Source organism: Oenanthe melanoleuca, chromosome 4 (genome assembly GCF_029582105.1).
Source record: "Oenanthe melanoleuca isolate GR-GAL-2019-014 chromosome 4, OMel1.0, whole genome shotgun sequence".
Lineage (NCBI taxonomy): Eukaryota > Metazoa > Chordata > Aves > Passeriformes > Muscicapidae > Oenanthe > Oenanthe melanoleuca.
In genome coordinates this window covers 12,868,222-12,888,312 of record NC_079337.1, presented here as the reverse complement: position 1 = coordinate 12,888,312, position 20,091 = coordinate 12,868,222, and the positions used below count along the sequence as shown (strand labels likewise).

Genomic DNA, 20,091 nt, shown 5'->3' with positions numbered 1-20,091 from the left:
TCTTCACACTCCTCAGAGTCTGGCACTGAATATTGCCATGAGTTACACAATGGTACACTTACGATGACAAGAATCTCCTTGCGTGCAGCATCAGGACTTGGCTCTGAGGCACTTCATCATGAACCCTGAGTTATGTTTTGACTGCCTGGTTCTGGGACATGGCAATCACAACCATTTATGACAGGCTTGAGTTAGAGTTCCAGTATTCAGTACTGCTGGCAGATACACAATAATTTAATAAAAACCCCAACTTTTAACAATGCAATTTAGTATTGCAACAGCACAAGGTCAACATTTAAGTGTAAGTTTTCAACTTCTGTGCTGCCACAGTAGCAGTTATTTCCCAGGTTCACTCAGTACTAAGGATATGTTTGAGGTATGGAGAATTCAAGGTTACAGTGGCTATGCCTAAGACAAGAAATAACTACAGTTGTGACCTACTTGCTAGGTTATTGTTTAAATATTCTGATTATTTTTATCTTCTCTTTAGCTCCTCGCTCAGAACTGGCCTTTTGGAAATACAGAATTTGGACAGTTTCTTTGCAAATTCCTTCCCTTTATCCAGAAGGCATCAGTGGGAATCACAGTCCTTAACCTGTGTGCCCTTAGTGTGGACAGGTACAGTATGTTTTACTATTTTGGCACTGTTCTTGCATATACAGATTTCCTAAGTCTGGGAGCACTAAGCATGATCTTCTTAGCAGGCAGATTACAATATAAATCTAACTTAGATTCTGGTCTTTTCTACTCTAACATCAAGGACAAGATTTGTGGCTCAAAGTATATTAAGTCCTTGGACTAATGAACTTAACATGTTTTTTAAAGGTATTTTTAAAGGTATTAATGCTCTGGTAAAGCAATATTTCAATTTCTTTTCCCAGGCAAAAATTTATTGGGGTTTGACTGAGTATTCAGATTTCTTTCTTTCATATGAACTCCTGTTTGTTTTGTATTTGAAAAAGATCATAATCTTTAGGCTTAAAAATTAGTTTTTCAACTCACTGCCTATGGACAATAAACAAGGGTTTATTCTGATAACTTTCAAAAGTAACAGAGCTCTACTGAAAAAGATGTTGGAAACTTGCTTTTATAATTTGACACTGATAATTTGAAAATTAATGCCTCTGCTATTTTTTCTTAATACATAAAATCCAATAGAAGATGAACATTTGACTTCTGTAAAAGTTGGTTTTATGTCTTGAGTTACTTGATCATGTTCTATTCCAAAATATCAGTATCTCTAAAGACAGAAAATACTGTTAGATAAAAAGCAGTACTGTGTAAAAATAAAAAGTGTATTAGTACAGGGATGCAAAGAAGCTTTAAAATTAATCTTGGTTTGGCTGTATGGAAAAAGTTATTGTACAAGGTTTGCAGTGGATAAATCATTTATTAGTATTCATACATGAAATAAAGTTTCTTACTGCATTCCATTTATCAAACAGTATCTGCCCACCATTAAATAAAATCCCATGGACCACTCTAAGGAATAAATCATAGCACATGAAACAGTTTGTTAGATAAATTCTGACAACTGCAGTTTCACTAGATGAAGTTCCACTGTCATGTACATTTTCAAAAACTGGAACTACTCACGTGAAGCTACCTTTTTGTAGATGCATACATATTTTTACAAGGATGGATTTGCTAATCCTTACAACAACCAAATGCTGTTTCTATTTGAGTATAAAGTCTGGTATGGGATCAGACTCAGACTATTTAATTTCCTCTCTTAGCTTAGACACTTTGCCAAGGACATATTCTTTATCATCTGTTGCTACTCTTGTAAGTGGTTGCAGAGGATGTGTGTTAGAAAACAGACGTATAGAGTCAGATTCTGATATTGGCTAACAAGAACTGAATCTAGGTTCAATCACCATGAAAGCTCAGAGCACCTTCAATAAGTTAGGTTGGACACCGAATGTTAGGCACATTATCACAAGATTCCACATCAGCTGATGGTTGCTTTCTAGAATGGAAAACTAGTAAATATGAAATTATGTGCTGTCACAGCTGGACTGTTTCTGGTCTATAGGCAAGTTAATTCTTACTTTAAAAAAGCTCCTGAAAGCTATCTTGTTTATAATTATTTTGGGTCTCTATATATTGTACTCCAATATACAATATTGACACAGAAAAGATGGAGTCAATAGGTAGAGTGAATCCAGAGCTCCATATTTTTAGTCATTTTTAACTCTGTCCCTGTTGCAGACTACAGCCTTAAGTTAGAACAGGATTCTTTTTTTTTTGTTTTCAGGAAAATCCATGTGCTAACTACATCCTATTGTGAAACTCCCCTCATTACTAGTGCCCTGGAGTGACTTGCCCTGACAGTGTATTGAGGTCTAACTGTGCCTGCCCAAGGGGAACAATGGCCACTCAGATGTGAAGAGGGTTTTAAGAGGCTGACAGAGAGCCAGCCATTCAACCTTTGGAGCAAACTCACTTCGAAGTTGCCTCAGATGCCCCCCAGGGCATTTTTAAACTCTAGGTCAAGATGGTGACGATAATGTGACTCTTTTTCTAAACAGTGCCTCAGTTGTGACTAAGAGGAAGGATATTTCCCTGCCTGAGTTTTTACTCTAGCTTATGTCTTGATAATGATTTTGATGAAGAAATGGGTGAAGAAGAAAAGTGAAGATATAGATCTCATTTCATGTATATACATCCTCTTCTTGCCTCCTCTGCAAAACACATTGAATGAACAGTAATCCTAAGATATTTTTGCCTGGATCAACTCACCAATTCATGAGATAAGTCTAGATTTTGCCACTGAAATAAAGCTCTAACAGCTTTATTGCATTCGTATACTTGGATAAAATGAAGAACAGCTGTGGCTGCTAATAACGAAGCAGAACAGTTCTGTATCAGCAAGAGTAGGGACACTTCGGATCTGTCCTGGCACTTATCTTGACAGTGACTGCTCAAGATACTTGCTTGATCTTGTCCCTTATGTTTCCTGCATTGCTTTTCGCTCTCACAAAGGGCTGATGATGCTCGCAGAACAGACTCTTGTTATATTACAGGGTCATTTGAACACCTAATTTTCTAATTAACACCTAATTTCTAAGTTAAAGATATAGGGGAACAAAAGCACCCACTCTTGTTCTCACATCCCGACAAGATGTCCTTCTGAAAGAAATGCTTTAAGTATGTCATAGCTAGATAGGAGTGCAAAATATTTAATTGTGTGTATGTGTAAAAGTTGACAGCACATACATTAGGAGTTGAAAATGAGAAAGGGAGAGCAAGACGTATCAAACAGAGAACAGGAAGTGACCAGGGAAAAAAAAGTGAACATTTTAGACAAGATTGGAGATAAGAGGGAAATAAACAGGAAAGGATAAAAAAAAAAAAAAAAAAAAAAAAAAAAAAAGGAAAGTTAGACAAATCTCACACAGATTTTAGAATAAAGAATTAAATGCAATGCATTATGCATGTATTTTATGTCAGTTCCCTGGCAAATGTCCTATGTTTTCCCTGCAGTACTTTCTCACTCTTACTTGTGGGAGGTTTGTGGCTAGACAAAGGTCTTCTATATTACATAACCCACAGAACACCCACCTGAAAAATTATTGCTACTAAAATTATTATTACTACCACTACTTTTCAAATCACTCCTACAGCAGCGAGTAAAGAGACTGAGTAATTGCAGGTTAAAAAATATTCAGCAAATTCTGATTGAATTACTGAGCTTCTTATGTTTTAGCTGAAAATATTAATAAAATTATTCAGTTAACAATTCCTTATTTGAGAGTTATTTGAATTGTGAACTGAAAAAAAAAATTAGCAAAATACATACAAGACCCAAATCCTTACTCCTGTGCATAGTGATCTCCTCATGTGCCAAACAGATGTAACTCAAAAGAACAGGTACAAAAATGCAACAAAGGAAATAATTGGATTTACAGCTTGCAACCCATTGGTTGTCACTTCTATAGTTACAGAGATAATACAAAACAAACTTTACATTTGCTACTTGAAAAGTATATACAGTGTACAAGCCTCTGTTTGCTAAGAGCATTAGTTAGTCAAGGATAGGGTAGTACCTTGTGCAGCCAATGGAAATTATTGTAAAAATGTCAGTCTATAGAAAGTAAACTTTGAACTGATTGTTAAATTTCCAAAATTTACAAGTACTTGAGCATTTGTGTGAAAGGTTAAGTTTCTATTAAAAATCCATTTGGCAATGAAAGCCAGAACTTGATATTTGGCAAAATGAAATAATACAGGATGACAAATTCTTTAAAATTAAATTTGGATTTAACATGAATATTCCTGAGAAGATATGATCCTGGGTATTTCTTTCTTAATTCTCCCAGTATAGTTTTATCTGTTTCGATGGTCTCAGAAATCTAATCTGAGAGACCTCTCCCTGTCAGTGAACCATTACCTCCCTTCTTTTTCACATTCTTGGAAGATTAAGATGCCTTTAGATGATATTTTTATTTTTAATGTGCAATTCCAAGTTATAGTTTGCTTTATTATGCACAAAGTATTTATACAGACATTTCTGTAGCAATGATGCTCTGAGAGCCTGTCTGTAGTGCACCTGTGACTGTGCTGAGCATGACGCTGCTGTAGATACTGAGGCAAAGCTTTCCAGTCTGTTTTCTGCAGGGGTGATGGCAGCTCAAGCACCTTCCAGTGAGGTTGGCTAACAATGCTTGCTGAGCTTTTTGTGAGGGGTCTAAGCCTGGATTTGCATTCAGGCATTGTCATTTCCCTAACACTGAGGCTACAGGGGATGGAGTTCCCAAGTCTTCCATCTAGTTAATAAGCACACTTCCCAAGTAAAAAAGGGATGTGATACAAGAAATCTGAAGAAATGCTTTGTGTGTGAATCCAATGTTACTGCATTGGTTAAAGGAGGACTGAAAAAGCCTTTCAATAATGAAATTTTCCTGATCTCTCTAGCCTCAGTCCTGTAGCCCCCAAAAATTTTTTTTCCCATTGGAAGCTCTTCATTCCTTCCATCTTGGTTGGACTTGATGGTCTCAAAAGATCTTTTTCAACCAAGTTCATTCTGTGATTCTGTGATCTCATAAATTAAAAATCCAGTATTTCCCTTCTTAGTCTGATATTTTTTAAAGTAGATGAACAACCTTTCTTTTCTTATCCTCAACTAATGAAAACTAGTTTTTCAGTGGATGTCATCATATATCCATGTTGCACTGTCATTCCAAATGGGAAGGTGCTATTATTTTAGGGAAGTAAAATAAGGAGTTCAGAAGCTGTTACATCTCTAGAATGAATTTCAGATAATTACAAGATCAAAAAATAATATTGGTTCTTTCCACTGATTCTGTCTTTGCTAAATTGTTGGAAATGCTAAATAAGTAGTTTGCTGCAGTCATTGTAGCACAACAGTTAAATCTACTACTGAAAATTTAATTTATGGACTGGATTGTACTCTGTATTCTATGCCTATCAGTCTTCTCTGAATAATTTTACAACCTTCTGACCAGAGCTGACAGAGAGATTGAGGTCTCAAAGCTAATAAATTTCTACAAGCTCACTGAAAACTAAGAGACAAGCAGAGGAGAAAGATCCTCTCAGTTCATTTGTTCTGTGTGTACACAGAACAAATGCATTTTCACTTCATTGAGAGTATTTTCCTAGTCTTTCATTACCTGAAAGCTGACAGCTCCACTTTGGATAGCGCTGCTGCTACAGCTGAGATAGCTGAAGGAGATAGATGCTTTGTATCTGTTTGCATGGCTGTGTGCCCAGAAGCCTTTTTTCCTCTGTTATGGCAGTTATTTAGTGAAAGATAAGGTCTGTCCTCACAAACCTTGCTTACTTTAATTAGAAATCATTAGTGCAGTCCACCTAGCAGAATTCCACACAATCCCACACCCAAGCAGAAGAGGAGCAGCCGGCTCTCTGCTCTCCACCCCTTCATGCGCCCTGTTATGTCCTAGGTAAGCTGACAGCTGGCAGAGGCCCTGGAATAGGCAGAAAAAACAAGTAATCCAAGTCTCAGATGCCAGCTTTAGGATTTTACTTGCCATACGACACCAAACCATGATCTCTTAGGAAGGAAACTGCAGGTTGGAAACTAAAGCCTGTCTCTTTCAGGTACAGAGCAGTTGCGTCCTGGAGCCGTGTTCAGGGGATTGGAATCCCAATGATCACTGCTATTGAAATTTTCTCCATTTGGCTTCTGTCCTTCATACTGGCCATCCCAGAAGCAATTGGCTTTGCCGTGGTACCTTTCAAATACAAGGATGCAAGTTATGTTACCTGCATGCTCAAACCTACAAACAATTTCATGTTGGTAAGTAATATCCTGTCTTCTCTTTCTTGGAACCCACAGCACATGGGTTAGACAATTAAGATACTGGATGATAATAGAGTTCATGCATTAAACTGCAAAATGTATTCTAAGGTGCATTGGTGCAAAGAGGATCCTATGTTCACAGTGACTTGTCTCTGCTTTCAGCCAGAGAGAATAAATGGGGCTTTAAAACATTTTCATTTCTTTGCTACTGAGGATTCTTACCACAGACATTTGCAATTCACACTTGCTTAAAGTACAATCAAGAGATGTATCAGGGTAGCTAGAGCCTTGAAAAGTTTTGAGTTTCGAGGTACAACACCTTGGAGCTTGTAAATGTCAAAACATGTGTTTCATCATGATTAGTCACCCTTTCCTACACAGTAGTCAGATCTCTTGACACACAAAGAAAGGGTGGGGCCATGCTACATGCATTACAGTCAAATAAAAAATAATCCTTTAGTTTACAAGAAATTATGACTACAAAGCTGACAGACCCACACCTCCAGCTAGGTGCTTGTGCAGTGTTGGCTGCCATTAGATACAGCAGCTCAAGAGCAAGAGGAGTGCCTGAGACACACCAGGTAGCTTGGGCAAGTTTCCTACCCTGCACCCTCTGTGCTCCTGCAGATTAACAGATGTCAATACCCACATCAACCCCTGCAAAGCAGCTCAGGTGGGAAGTCACTACAGAATCAATAGATTACTGCATAGGGGCATAGTGGTTTTCCACCTGGCCTTACAATGAGAAAATATCTTAATTTTTAAATTTCTGAATCCAGAGAAAGGCCAGGTACCATTCATCCAGTAATGAAAAAGAAAGAATAATATTCTGATTTGTCATGGAGAAGGAAGAGAGCACCAGGTTTAAAGTCTTAAGAAAAACTTGGTATGTTTTTCTGAACTAGAATTTTTCATAATAGAGTATAGGTTTCTCTTTTTCGAATGTCTGGTGCTTTTCCTTTTATTAGACCAGAACATAACTTTGCCCAGAACTGGGAAGGATAGGGTAAAGTAGAGCTAGGAATTTTAGAAAATAAAAAGTGTGAATGATTATTTTTTCAGAGGAACATCCCCAACTTTGGTAGACACACAGACTACAGGGATGGCAAAAAGAGCATGAGACAATTGAAAGAGAAGACAAAAGGAATTCCCTAATAGAAATAATTAAAGCAGACAAAGATGGAGTGGAATTTCCCAGAGCTTATTATATTTTTGTTTCCTAACTCCACTGCCTATATAACCGTAGATATTGTAGTTAGTGTGATTTATGAATTACACAGTGCAGCAAAACTTCTCTAATGTCTGTTTTTCTCCTCAAATGTGCCTGGACAATCTTCATTTCCTCTCTCCCTAAGAAAAAGAATAGCCTTCCCTCTTCTCAAAAACATTATTGTTCAGGTCTTCCATGCTAACTTTAATGATTACTGTTCTGTTCTTAATATTGTAAGTAGAATAGATTGGTTTGTTTTCCTAGCAGAAAGTAGTATCTCTTACTTGCTCAGCATAATTCAGAAGGCAATCTCCCCACAGCTGTTTGATTTTTAAGGAAACAAACCTGCAGTTATGTCCAAGCTGAGAGTAAATGTTGGATGTGTCAGTCAAAACAGAGAACTTTGTGCTTCAATGTGTTGCAAGCAAGTACAAACATGAGATTAAAGTGAAAATACCATTTTAACCTTAACTATAATATTTAGTACCACAAACACCACAATAAACAATTACTAAACTTCAGGAAGGATTTATTGTTAACTTTTCTTTTTAATAGGAGCTTTATTCATGTTCAAAACTATCTTTGAAAGATTTAAAAGATCCATGCTAGACCATAATTCCCAAGAGGCTGAGTGCACTAGGAAACTTGTTTAAAATGCACATTTCCTGTAGAAAACCAGTTCCATGTGGGCTTTCAAGACAAACAAAAGAACGTCTACTTCTCTTCAATCAACCCATTTTTGTGCTTTGATGTAAGCTTTGTGAAACTCAGATTCCTCAATTAATCATTTACAGACATTTTAGAGTAGGTTTTGAAACTCCACAAGGCAAACTCCTCATCCAGCAGTGATGTATTGCAGGGCTGTGACACAGACCTTTCGTGTGTTTTCTTGACCAACAGGCAATGCTCATGGAGGCTGGAATACTGATTGTAAACAAACTTTTCCCTCCAAACATGGCATGGATTCACATAGTACACATTTTATTGCGCTGCCCCAGCCAATGTGATTCCAGCCTGACTTGGAGGAATTGGCCATGGAAAAGATAATTGTCTCCATGTATTTGTAATCCTTCTCTCTGCAGAAGGAGCAGTAATTACATCTGCCCTCAGTACTAACTCCTCAAATACGAGGCATATTGTTTTCTGGTTTTTCTGCTGGCAAAAGCTCTACTCCCAGAGGGGGAAATTCTGCCCCCAAGGAAAGTGCAGCTATGCAGGAGACTGTAGCCCCTCCTCAGGGAGGAGGCTAATGAGGAGGAGGAAACAAGTTAATCAACACAACAGTGTCCCAGAGTGAGGTCAGATTGTGGCCTAGGAACCACCAGCATAATCTAAACTAGCAAATTCTGTATGCAGCTGTGTTGGGGCTGAGGGAAAAAATCAAAAGCATTCCCTTTTTCCTAGTAAATCAGCTTTCTAATGTAACTGTAGTAGATTTTTAAGTAATATTATTAAACACCAGGATATTAACTTTTTTTCATCTTTCAAGCCTAGTGCTGTTTGGTTTTAAATGTAAACACGATGTCAAAAGTTTGACTTTTTCAAACAGGATTAATAAAATCCTCAGGCATAAGAATTTTGACATTTGGTGTGGGAACAGTGATGTTACAAAAGCACATCCTCTAGGAACAAACAAGCTGGGGGAAAGAGTGACACATCCCTTTTATACTAATAACTTAGACACAGGAAGTATTTGAAATGCCATATTTCAGTGCATACTTTTGGCTGACCATGAAAGTTAAAAACCAAGATACAATATTTTCTGAAGTCTGAAAACATGATCCTCTACAGAAAAGAGCTATTTTAAATGTTTTCTCAAATGTAGTATTTCCCACAATACATAAATTACAGCACTGCTTACATCACAGCTTATACTTAAAATTACACAGAGCAAAGCACTGCTATTCCATCAATATCTCAGTGTCCTGTCACAAAAGGCAAATGGTGGAAATGGCAGTCAAGGGGTTAAAAATAACTGTACCACTGGAAGCCATCCCTAAGCTTTGCACATATCAGACAAACACTTATGAAGTGGCTCCTATCTGCCCAGTACATAAGCAAACCAACTGCCAATCTTTTCACTGATAACAAAAGGTGATTAAACTTACAAGACATTTTGAATTTTCCTTTTTTGGCATCAGGACAGAAGCTGTAGAGGTAAATGGCATTTCCTGAGACAGGCTTTTAGTAAGATTTGTTATCTCAGACTGACACTGTCTACATTTTGGCATGTCTTTTTCATGCAGCTGTATTCCAGTTTTCATGAATGAATATAAATGTTCAGAAAGTACAACCAAAAAAAAATGAATGCCAACCCAAGACAGATTGCAACAAAGGTACAGGCGGGCTATTTGTAAATGTTTACACTGTTGCAATTCCTATTTTGATATTGGTCAAAAAGAGATCAACAATAAGCAGACAGACAGATACCAGTGTGTACCAACTGTCATGTTTTTTCAAGACCTTTCTGTGGTATTTTGCATTGAATAATAAGAAAATATCTGTTCTTTTCTTTCCCTTATCTACAGTTTTACAAAGATGCAAAGGATTGGTGGTTGTTTGGTTTTTATTTCTGCATGCCACTGGCATGTACTGCCATTTTTTATACTTTAATGACTTGTGAAATGTTAAACAGAAGAAACAGCAACTTGAGAATTGCTCTCAGTGAACACCTGAAGCAGGTAAATATATTAGAAACACCAATGGTTGAAAATATCGTTCTTCTCTCTACGGGTTACATTAGAAATATTTCGAAGTGTGCTTGAATACAGTAAACTACAGAAGTAGAAGGTGAGGATATGGGTTATTTATGATGTTAAGGTATTAATTTAAACCTGGAACAAAAGACTAAAACACAGTATAAGAAGGCATTGAAGACAGCATGCTCAGTAAACTAACTCTTTTCTTTCTTTTCTTATTTTGACAGTTGTGCCTTCCTCCTCTTTAACCTCAAGTCACTACTAGCTAAATACTTTGAAATTTAACTACAAAGATTTGCCAAAAAATGTTTCTTTTTCTGTATAAAGATATGACTCCATGGATCCTCTCTCCTTTTGGCACTCTTTGATATGTAACTGCAGTTTCATATAAAAAGCAATTGTAGAATAACCCAGTTTAGAAAAGAGTGGATTTTGCTTCTCAGGGTTATTGCACTGTTGCAGTACCACTGCTGTAGCTGCTTTGAAAAGAGAACAGAACAAACAAACGATCACAGAACAAAGTCATCAGGTCTCTTTGCTGCTTGGCAGCACTGGCTGACGTTTAATGCTTAACTGAAATTTCAGAAACAATCTGGAGCTTTTCCCCTGTGTTCACATTAGCCCTTCAAATTCCACTCTTTTAACTTCCATGTTCACAGATGTGAATCCCTAAAGCAGTCCTCTCTGCATCAGAGTGAGTTCTCACAGAGGTTCCTCCTCTGCTGGTTCATTCCAGATCAGGGCTGACTGGAAAATCCTCCCCTTGTGCAGATTCTCCACCTTTTTCCCTCATCAGGCCCTGGGACTGCAACACAGTGTGTCCTAGGGCCACACACAGGCTACTCCACCTACTAGAACTAGAATGGTATGTACTAGGAGGTGGGGGAATCCACCCTTTCCCATCCTAAAATACAGTGGCCACTAAGCTGCTCAGACCAGCTGCTGTAGAATGACTTTATGTCACAATTTACAAATGGTTGTCTTTTTAACTCTCACCTTTTGCCCTCTTCCTTCCTTCTTTCCTTCCTTCCTTCCTTCCTTGGCCACATTAATGTCTAATTATAATTCTTTTCTTATTCTGATAAAAGCTGATTTTATAGAAAAGAGAAAACTATAACAGTCATATTCAAAGCCTGACAAGATTGTAATCACTCATTTCACTTCAAGTTCTTTCATGACAGAGCCTTGCAGTGCTTGTCACTCTTACATTACAGTGGAATACTTACCCCTTCATATGTTTCTCTTTATCAAACCCATGCCTATCAAACACCGCTAGTATGTGTTGTCAAAAATCCACTAAAACATCTGTAACTCTCTAGAGCCACATAAAGTGCAATTATTTCTTAAGTATTACAAGACTAAGCTGTAATACCAACATTTCTAAGATGTTTCTAGAGGAACTGTTTACTTGAGAACATCAAGAAGATCTCATAGTAAGGATCACATAGCAAAATCAAGATACTGGGCAGTATCCCTTTATAGAACAACATATCAGAGAGAATCCTACAATATTCTGGCAATACCAATACCTGTGTGCCCAGCTGCTCCAGCCTTAGTGATGAGCAGGTTCTGTTGAGGACAGCCAGGGTCAAGAACATGACAAACTCTGTAAAAAAAGAGTAGCACATCAGGTAGTCTGGAAGCTTCACTTTGGGAATCCTTTCATAATTTATCTACATTACTGACTTTGCTGCCAACATTACTATTATCACCTGCTAGTATGAATTGAGCACTCAGTATCTACTCTTATCTCCTTTACCTAGCGCCGAGAAGTTGCCAAGACAGTTTTCTGTTTAGTCGTGATTTTTGCTCTTTGCTGGTTCCCTCTCCATCTGAGCCGGATTTTGAAGAAAATGGTATACAATGAAAAAGACCCCAGCAGATGTGAACTGCTCAGGTACTTGATTTTCCATGCCAACAGTTTGCAGTGAAAAAATATAATGCTGCATGCTTAGAATTTCTATGAGGAATGTCACTGAGCAATGCTGTGGTGTTTTATTAATTTTAAGCTGCGCCCATTTGCAGAGGTTTCAATTTTAATGGGGTAGCATAATCTCAACAAATGTTGTCTGTCATCATTTCAATCACTTTGCTCTGGAGTTTTTGAACATCTGTGAAATAGGTTATTATAGACATGGCATAGTAGAAGATTAGATGGAGGGAGTTAGGTAAGAGGGAATTAGTTTGTGTGACAGAAAAGGCCGTAACCACAAGGAGCACGGATGCTTCTGTTAACATATGAACTGTTTAAATGTTTTTCTTTCTTTTGCCTAGTTTCTTGCTGCCCTTGGATTACATCAGCATCAACCTGGCAACCATGAACTCTTGTATAAACCCCATAGCTCTGTATTTTGTGAGCAAGAAATTTAAAAACTGTTTCCAGGTAAGCTTCTCTTGATAAGATTTTATGTCCAGTTAACTAACTGTATTGAACCACTTGGCTGTTATCTTTTTTTAACACCTGCAAGAAGAGGCATGCAAAGGAATGTAAGAATATAAATTGTCTGGTTTAGCAGTTCACATAGCACATGGACCAAGCTGAAATACTTTATCTGAAATACTAAACCAATAAATAAGTTTGACATAGCCCTCATACATGTAAACAGAGATAGACATGCTCTTGTAAATACTATTTTTCTGCACGTGACTTGCACAAGAAATAGAATTTTCCACTCTCAATGACACCAAGCTGCCTACATTAAACAATCTCATTAATGACTAAAATTTTCAGGCTTGCATACCAAATCAGGCACCTGAGTTGGCTTTTGCAATCAAATATGCATTATGTCTTCTACTTGCATTTTCCAGTTCCTACACATGAAAACATATTTTATAATTTCCTTGTGACAATGTGCCTCTGCAAGTCCCTGTCCACCTATTAAAGGCAACACAGGAAGCAAGGAATGAGAGTAAAGAAAGTAATGAAATTAAAGACTGAAATAGCTTTATCTGCAATGAAAAACAAAGGATGACAGGACTGTACCACTAAGCCTTAAGTCAGAGAATAGGCAGAATCCAAACTACTGAGAAAATGTGAAGGATTATTAGACTTACAGAATACCTGTTTGTGTTCAGATTTACAAATTATTTTAAAGGAGAATTTTCACATGATAAATAAGAAGTCAGTTTCTGTTCTGAACTGTGCAGATGTTACACCTCAGTATGTTCACTGAACCTTTTCTGAAACAATTTTGTCTTTTTCTAAGACATGAGAAGAGACCTAGTCATGGGCTGGGGTGTTAAGCAACATGCTGATCCATAAGTTTGTCAAGTACAATTATAAAGAGGGGGAAAAAGTAATCAACCCAGCACCTAAAAATATGTATTGACTTCTGTCAGTTCTCAATCTATTTACCTCAGTCAAAAAAATTTCCCTTTTCATACTGTGAAAGTTTTTTGTAAATAAGAGGCACAGGCTGGGCGTAATTTGCTGCATTTGTGATGCTCAATCACAAGAATCATTTATGTCCTAGGATAAAAATTTTCCTGAATATAGCTAGCACTCCCTTCAGCTAGAATTATCTGTTATTTCTGAATGAAATTTGTCCTAACTTTTATTTATTTATTTATTTATTTGTTTGTTTGTTTTATATTCATTTTCAGTCATGTCTTTGCTGTTGCTGCTCCCAGTCTAAGAGTTTGGTGACTTCAGTGCCAATGAATGGAACAAGCATTCAATGGAAAAACCAAGAACTAAACAATCACAATACAGACCGAAGCAGCCATAAAGACAGCATAAACTGAAAATGAAGGACTCTCACGCCGTTTCAGAATGAAACAGGAAAAGTCACTACAAAGCTTTTACAACAGGAAGCCCAGTGACTGTTCCGTAACGAATTCAGACATGTGCACCATTGTACCTAAATCTAGAGGTGACTGAGTAGGTGGAGTGAGTGTAACTGTGATGTTCTGTGAACTGAGACCCACTGGGTGGTAATTCTGCCTCTGAAAAGGATACTGATGTGATTATGACACAAACAAACCACACAGGTGGTTTTGCTGTTCTGAAGCAGGACGGAAATGTCCAGTGTCTGTGACTGGCAGAATGCAATCTTTTTACCTGACTGTCACCTAGAATTAATCACTCTGGAACTTTTGAGAAGATATCAAAATGGAATATGGAATATATTTTCTCTCCACCCATTTGTCTTTTAAGTTCTATTTCTGTGGTGGATAAGGTCCACGCACCCGTTTCTTTTGCATGTTGTTGTTGTTGCTGTTTTTCAGGTTTATGTTGGAAAATGTTTTGGTCCACACCAGCATTTTACTTACTTATGTTACAATGGGTCGGGACATTAGCTGGGCAGTTCACATTGGCAGCACTTCACTATACAAATATAGGAAGAGACCATTTAAACAGCATCAATATTTGGCACTTAAGCACACATTAATACCAAAAAAAAAGGGTATTAATAATACAGTATTATACTGTGTTATTTATTCTAATGCTCTGTACAAAATAAACATAATCTATATCAGCAAAAGGAATGGAAGATACTCACAGATGGGTACCTTACAATGTGTTTCATTAACCTGACATGTTAATTCTTAAACTATATGAACCTTTTAATCTATTTAGACTGTAGCTGCATTAAATCTAAGTTGGAATGAGGGTCAGTGAAACATTATTAAAGCTGCCCACAGCGTTCTGAGAATATGGTTATTATCAGAGCAGCTATGCACTCTATTTTCACATTGTGAACATGAGGTTATAGTCAGAGTGAATGTAGAAATGTGGAAGTCCATACAGTTGGATATGCAGAAGGATATTTGTGCCTTATTTCTTAGAGTTCTCTGTCTTACACAACACTCAAAGATTTTTATGGGGTTTATTAGGTTATCAGCATTGTTAAGCATACAAATGCTTTAATGATATATAGCAACTATTGCTTGCATATATGTAAACTTGTGATTTCCTCATTAGTTCCATCCATTAAGGTTACATAGCAAGAGATTCTCAGTTTGCCTATAAAAATTTTTAATAGGTAGCCTTTCATTAACTAGTGGAACTCAATAGTGTGGTGTCATATATAATATGTCTCATGCACAAATCTGTTAGGCAATTTATAGCATCTTCTGTGCTAGGCTAAGAAGCAGTAATTAAAATTCCACAATTTTTCAAACATCTGTTTCATTTCCAGTGAAAGATGTAATCCTACATAATTTTATTTAAGAGGTCAAAATGCTAGTGCCTACAGTGACTTCTGCTGCACAAGTTTCCCCAATGTTTACATTCACACAAATCTTCTGAAGTATATTTTTAAAAAGGTTCTTTAAATTGGTTTGTGTAATTTTTGTGTGCTTTTGTCTCTGTGACATATATGCGTGTATGAATACATATAAATCTATGTTCATATGTTATAAACCTAAATACAGTCTTCTGACAGTGCTCTGTGGTAGTGCCTAAGAGCATGGCATAGAATGAAACTTGGTTGAATTTCACTTACAACATTTCATCCTCAAACTGTATCAGAAATCATAGTAAATGAGTGACAATGCTCTCCTTCAAGAAGATTGAGTTATTGAGTCTCTTTACATTCTCAAATCTTCCCTGCTGCTTTGACTGTACATATTGAGGAGATGATAAAGGCAAACAGAAAAGAGATATAAGGAATGGATTTAAGTTGTAAATTGCTCCTTCTTTATTTCAAGGCAGGAGAAAGCTTTGAGTGCATTTCCCTTCTCTGCTACTTACCTGGTGGCTAGATGAACCAAAAAATTTCATACACCTACAAATCAGTAATATGATTGCTCAGAGACAATATTTCTACCTGTATGCAAAAGACAGTGAGCAATAGAGACAATCTAGGTCAGTTTAGGGTTCTTAACTACTACCAAAAAAGCCCCATCTACCTGCAAAAGTTTCAGAAGTGAGAGGTGCTTTTTAGAATCCTTTAGAATTGTTTTTGTGAGGTTGCTTATGGATCAGAGACTGCAAAAACCTAACTGGTGACCCTCATTCCATTTCTCCAGTCTGTGGAAGGACAGAGAGAGTTTAAATAACAGTGACAAGTGAGCTCCTGGGAGGTCTCATACTGTTTTTTGCCATGTTTGCTTTTTTGTGTTTTTACTGGTGGCTGCTGCTCCCACTCACAAACTGGTTTTAAGAACAAAGGGTGTTGTGATGTGGCGGCTGTAGTGAGGGGGGAAATGCTTCTGAAAAGCTTCCCAGGGTACTTTTTTAATTCTCTCCTCTTCTTCCCACTGAGAATGGTAAATATTCCTCCTGGTACAGTATCTACCCTCAGTTCTGAAAACAGCTGTCTTTCAAAAAGAACCAATACAAGTATTTCACAATTCTGGTGTCACACATAAGCTGCTTTCTCTTTTACATCAGTACAACTTTCCATAAGTATCCTTCCATCCTCTCCTTATTTTATAGATGTTTTTAATCCTTCTGTTTGCATTCATCTCAACTGAACCAAGCCTAGCTTTTCTCTGCAGATAACAGGGTCTACTCCACAAGCTTCAGATTAACTTCATAAACTTTTTGTCTGTTCACATAACCAAAATCCATTTAACTGTCGCATTCATCTTTTTTTGTGGACTTCAGAATTCCCAGCTTTTGTCAGACCACCCAGTGTAAAATTTCATTGACAGTCTCACTTCTTAACTCAGTTTTAGAATACAGCTGTTCTCCTTATTTTCAATATGCGTTTTTTCAAACTACCTCACTAAACATTTCCTCTTTGGTATATTTTATACTTATTTTCTCCAAGGAGACAGCATACATGGGTTTTCACTTATACCTATCTATGTATTTATTTATTTACATATGAAACCTGTGTTTCAGACCTGACCTAGCCAGCTCCTGTGCATTAAAAAAAGTACTCATATAGTTCATCATAAATCTCACCTGATAAAACCATTAGCTTGGTTCTGACAAAAGATATCTATGCTATGCTCGTATCTGATTTTTTTTTTATTTTAATACAGTCAGTTTCAGTGGTTTACCTGTCTGTCCCTCCATCCTTCCAAACCAACTATCAACCACCTGCCAAATTTCAATAAATTTTACAGAACAAAATTATCATCATTATGAAGCTAGAGAATTTCACCAGAACTGCAGCATGGCAGGAAGAACAAAATTCGACTTGTGCTCTATGCAGAATATTTCTGAAATGTAGCTTGTGCATAATAATAAATTCACTTGATAGAAAGATGTTATAAACATTACAGACACAGGAAAAACCTTGATCAAAGCATGTAACTTGTAAGACATCTGAGAATCAAACACAACCCACAAGTTCTTGGAAGCCACTATTTGTAAGTTCCCTTGCTTGTGGAGTTATTTGCCGCTTCTTTTTATTTTCCTGCCTCTCTTTCATCATTTACATATTTACTGCAATCTTGTTACTATGTAATTTGATTCTGTGAAGCCTTATGGGTTTCAGTGTGTGAGAAGACACGGTACAAATTCAAATTCTGCTGCATTTGTATGAACAGATGCCTGCTCAAATGTCCCTGAGGCAAAGCACGCATTTTCATTAGAAGAAACACCAGGACTGCATGCTAACATTGCCTTGCAAAGTTTCTTCCACACAATCAGTGCAGCAAAGTATTGGTTCAGCAAAGTATTCCTAGTTTATACTCCTCACTCTTTCAAAGACTAGATAAAGGCAATCCTCCCAAATCAGAGTAAAAGAAAAAACATAAAAAGTTTACAGACCAGGAACAGCTCTCAAGTTGCATAGAAGAAAAAAAAAAGACACCAAACCCAGGCGTGTTTAAAACGTGGCTCAAAAAGAAACACAACTCATCATTAATCTAAGTGTGGGAAAGGAAGATATGAACTAAATAAAAAAATGTAGGTCATCTCCAGTTTCTCTAAAGGAAGATGAAATTAATTGACCTCTAACAATCTCATCTAGAATCAGTTTTTCCCCTGTATAAACACCACTGCTTCTGAACTGAGCTGTCGCTTGAGTCACAGCCTTGCATCCTGTTAGTAACAGTAGTTTATTATTACAATAATAAAGCTCAACAGAGTAAGTGTAACTGGTAAGAAAAAAAACAACAATCTGAACTTCAGCAGCACTCTGCCCACATTTCTGAGAGTAACTGAGTGTCTGCCAGCTGCTCTGAAATCAATCATTTGCTGTATCTCAGAATAAGGCCCTTACTTCAATCTCACAGTCTTAGTCCTTAGGAGCAAAAAGATTGAGAAGTTACTGAATCAAGCATTCAGAACAATTAATGAGAAGCACTTCCAAGTTCTCCAAGAGAACATACCTGCTGCTTAATATTTCAAACAGAAGGGAAGATTAGAAATCCACCATTATATCACCGTGCCATCCTGTAGCCACACTTCATATTTTGTGTCCCAAGGTTTTTTTTGTCTTTTCCCCTCTACAGTTGTTGTAGAGTGGTCTCTATGGTATTGCCTCTGAATAAAGTATACATTTGGATTAGCTTTCTTTACAACATCTACACAGTATGAATAAAGCATTCATTTCCAGACATACAGTATATTCCAATATGGAAGCACAATTAAACCACACTACCAGAAAAGTCACAAATTTTTACAGTCAAGTTTTAAGCAGAAAATTAAGAGAGTACTCTTGGGACAAACGACTACTAGTTCAGTACTACTAGTAGAAAATACATTGATTTTTTTAATAGATAAAGAAGAAACCACACCACTTCTTGCTAGAGCAAGAAAGAGCACGTGTTTACAAGAATAATGAGAAAATCCACATTTCATGAGCTGGAATAAAATACTGTAAGGGCAATAAATCTTCATGTTCCATTATATAAAATACATGTAAATTCTGGGGATTGGGCAGACCTAACTCTCCAATGCAATATTCTTTGATTTCCTTGCAATGTTTCTCTAAAGCATTAGTTTCAAGACACATTTCATACTCAGACATAATTGTGAAGAAAGGGAGAAGCTTACTGAGTTTGTCTTCTTGGACAGCAAAAAGTCTTTGACTAACATTTTTCCTAATATCATGCATGTTCTGGCTTTCCTGTACCACAAATGAACTGCAACAATGGCAATAGCGAGGACTACTTCAAAATCAAGGAATCCAGTGTTGAATTAGTTTCTTTTTATGATTGTATATATTTGTATATATATGTATATACATATAATTTGAGAATTTGCTTGGCAGAACTTTAAACAGTGGTTTTTCTTCCATATAAAGTACATTATTTATATACCCCCCCTCCAAACAAATCTTCTCTTCCATTTACTTTAGCAGTATAAGACCTTAATCAAAATTAAAACTAGACAATAAAGTAATGTCAAGTTTCAGGCAGTAACTTGGGATAAAGTGCTGAACCTACTGACTTCAGTAGTCCTGTGATTTCAGTGAGAATGTGTGATGGAGCCAATTGGGATGGTAATTATGGCAATGTGACTAAGACCACTACAGCTAAGCAAGAGAGAAGTAAAAGACCCTGTGGGGCTTGGATGAATGATTAAGAAATTATCATCTGATGTGCTCAGGTCAGGGAAGAAGCCTTGGCACACTTTGTTTCCCATCAAATCGGTTTAATTAAAGAAGTCAGAGGTAACAATGTTCTCCCGTCACACCACTCCACCAACAGAGACAGAAAAGAAGAAAAGGAATGTTGTCTACTTGCAAGAAGAATGCTGATATTCTGAAAATCCAGAGTACTATCCTGATCCTGTCTCTCCTCCAAGATGTGACTCTTACTTAAACCAGTTATTGCACAGATATCAATGCAATAATCTATGTCAATGTCCTTATAGCTGTGTCCTCCTCCTTGTTCAGGCAAATATTGGGAAAGTACCATTGGTTGGAATATCCTCACCCTATGTATCCCTGACATGCCTGCTGCAATTATGCAGATTGGTTTTACTGAACCAATTCTGGCCTACACCGAAATCAATGTGGACATATTATAGCATAAGCCAAATTTCTCAAAAA

The 20,091-nt window shown here is 37.0% G+C and overlaps 1 protein-coding gene across 2 annotated transcripts in view; it reads left to right on the top strand.

The window, feature by feature from the left end:
* The window catches only part of EDNRA (endothelin receptor type A), a 31,938-nt gene extending 16,128 nt beyond the window's left edge, over positions 1–15,810 (top strand). For both annotated transcript variants that reach the window (XM_056489585.1, XM_056489587.1), the window contains exons 3-8: positions 491–618; positions 6,082–6,280; positions 10,022–10,174; positions 11,956–12,089; positions 12,467–12,575; positions 13,796–15,810. In XM_056489585.1, coding sequence (XP_056345560.1) covers positions 491–618; positions 6,082–6,280; positions 10,022–10,174; positions 11,956–12,089; positions 12,467–12,575; positions 13,796–13,936 — 864 coding nt within the window. In that variant the 3' untranslated portion in view covers positions 13,937–15,810. The remainder of the gene's footprint in view (positions 1–490; positions 619–6,081; positions 6,281–10,021; positions 10,175–11,955; positions 12,090–12,466; positions 12,576–13,795) is intronic.
* The last annotated feature ends 4,281 nt before the right edge of the window (positions 15,811–20,091 follow it).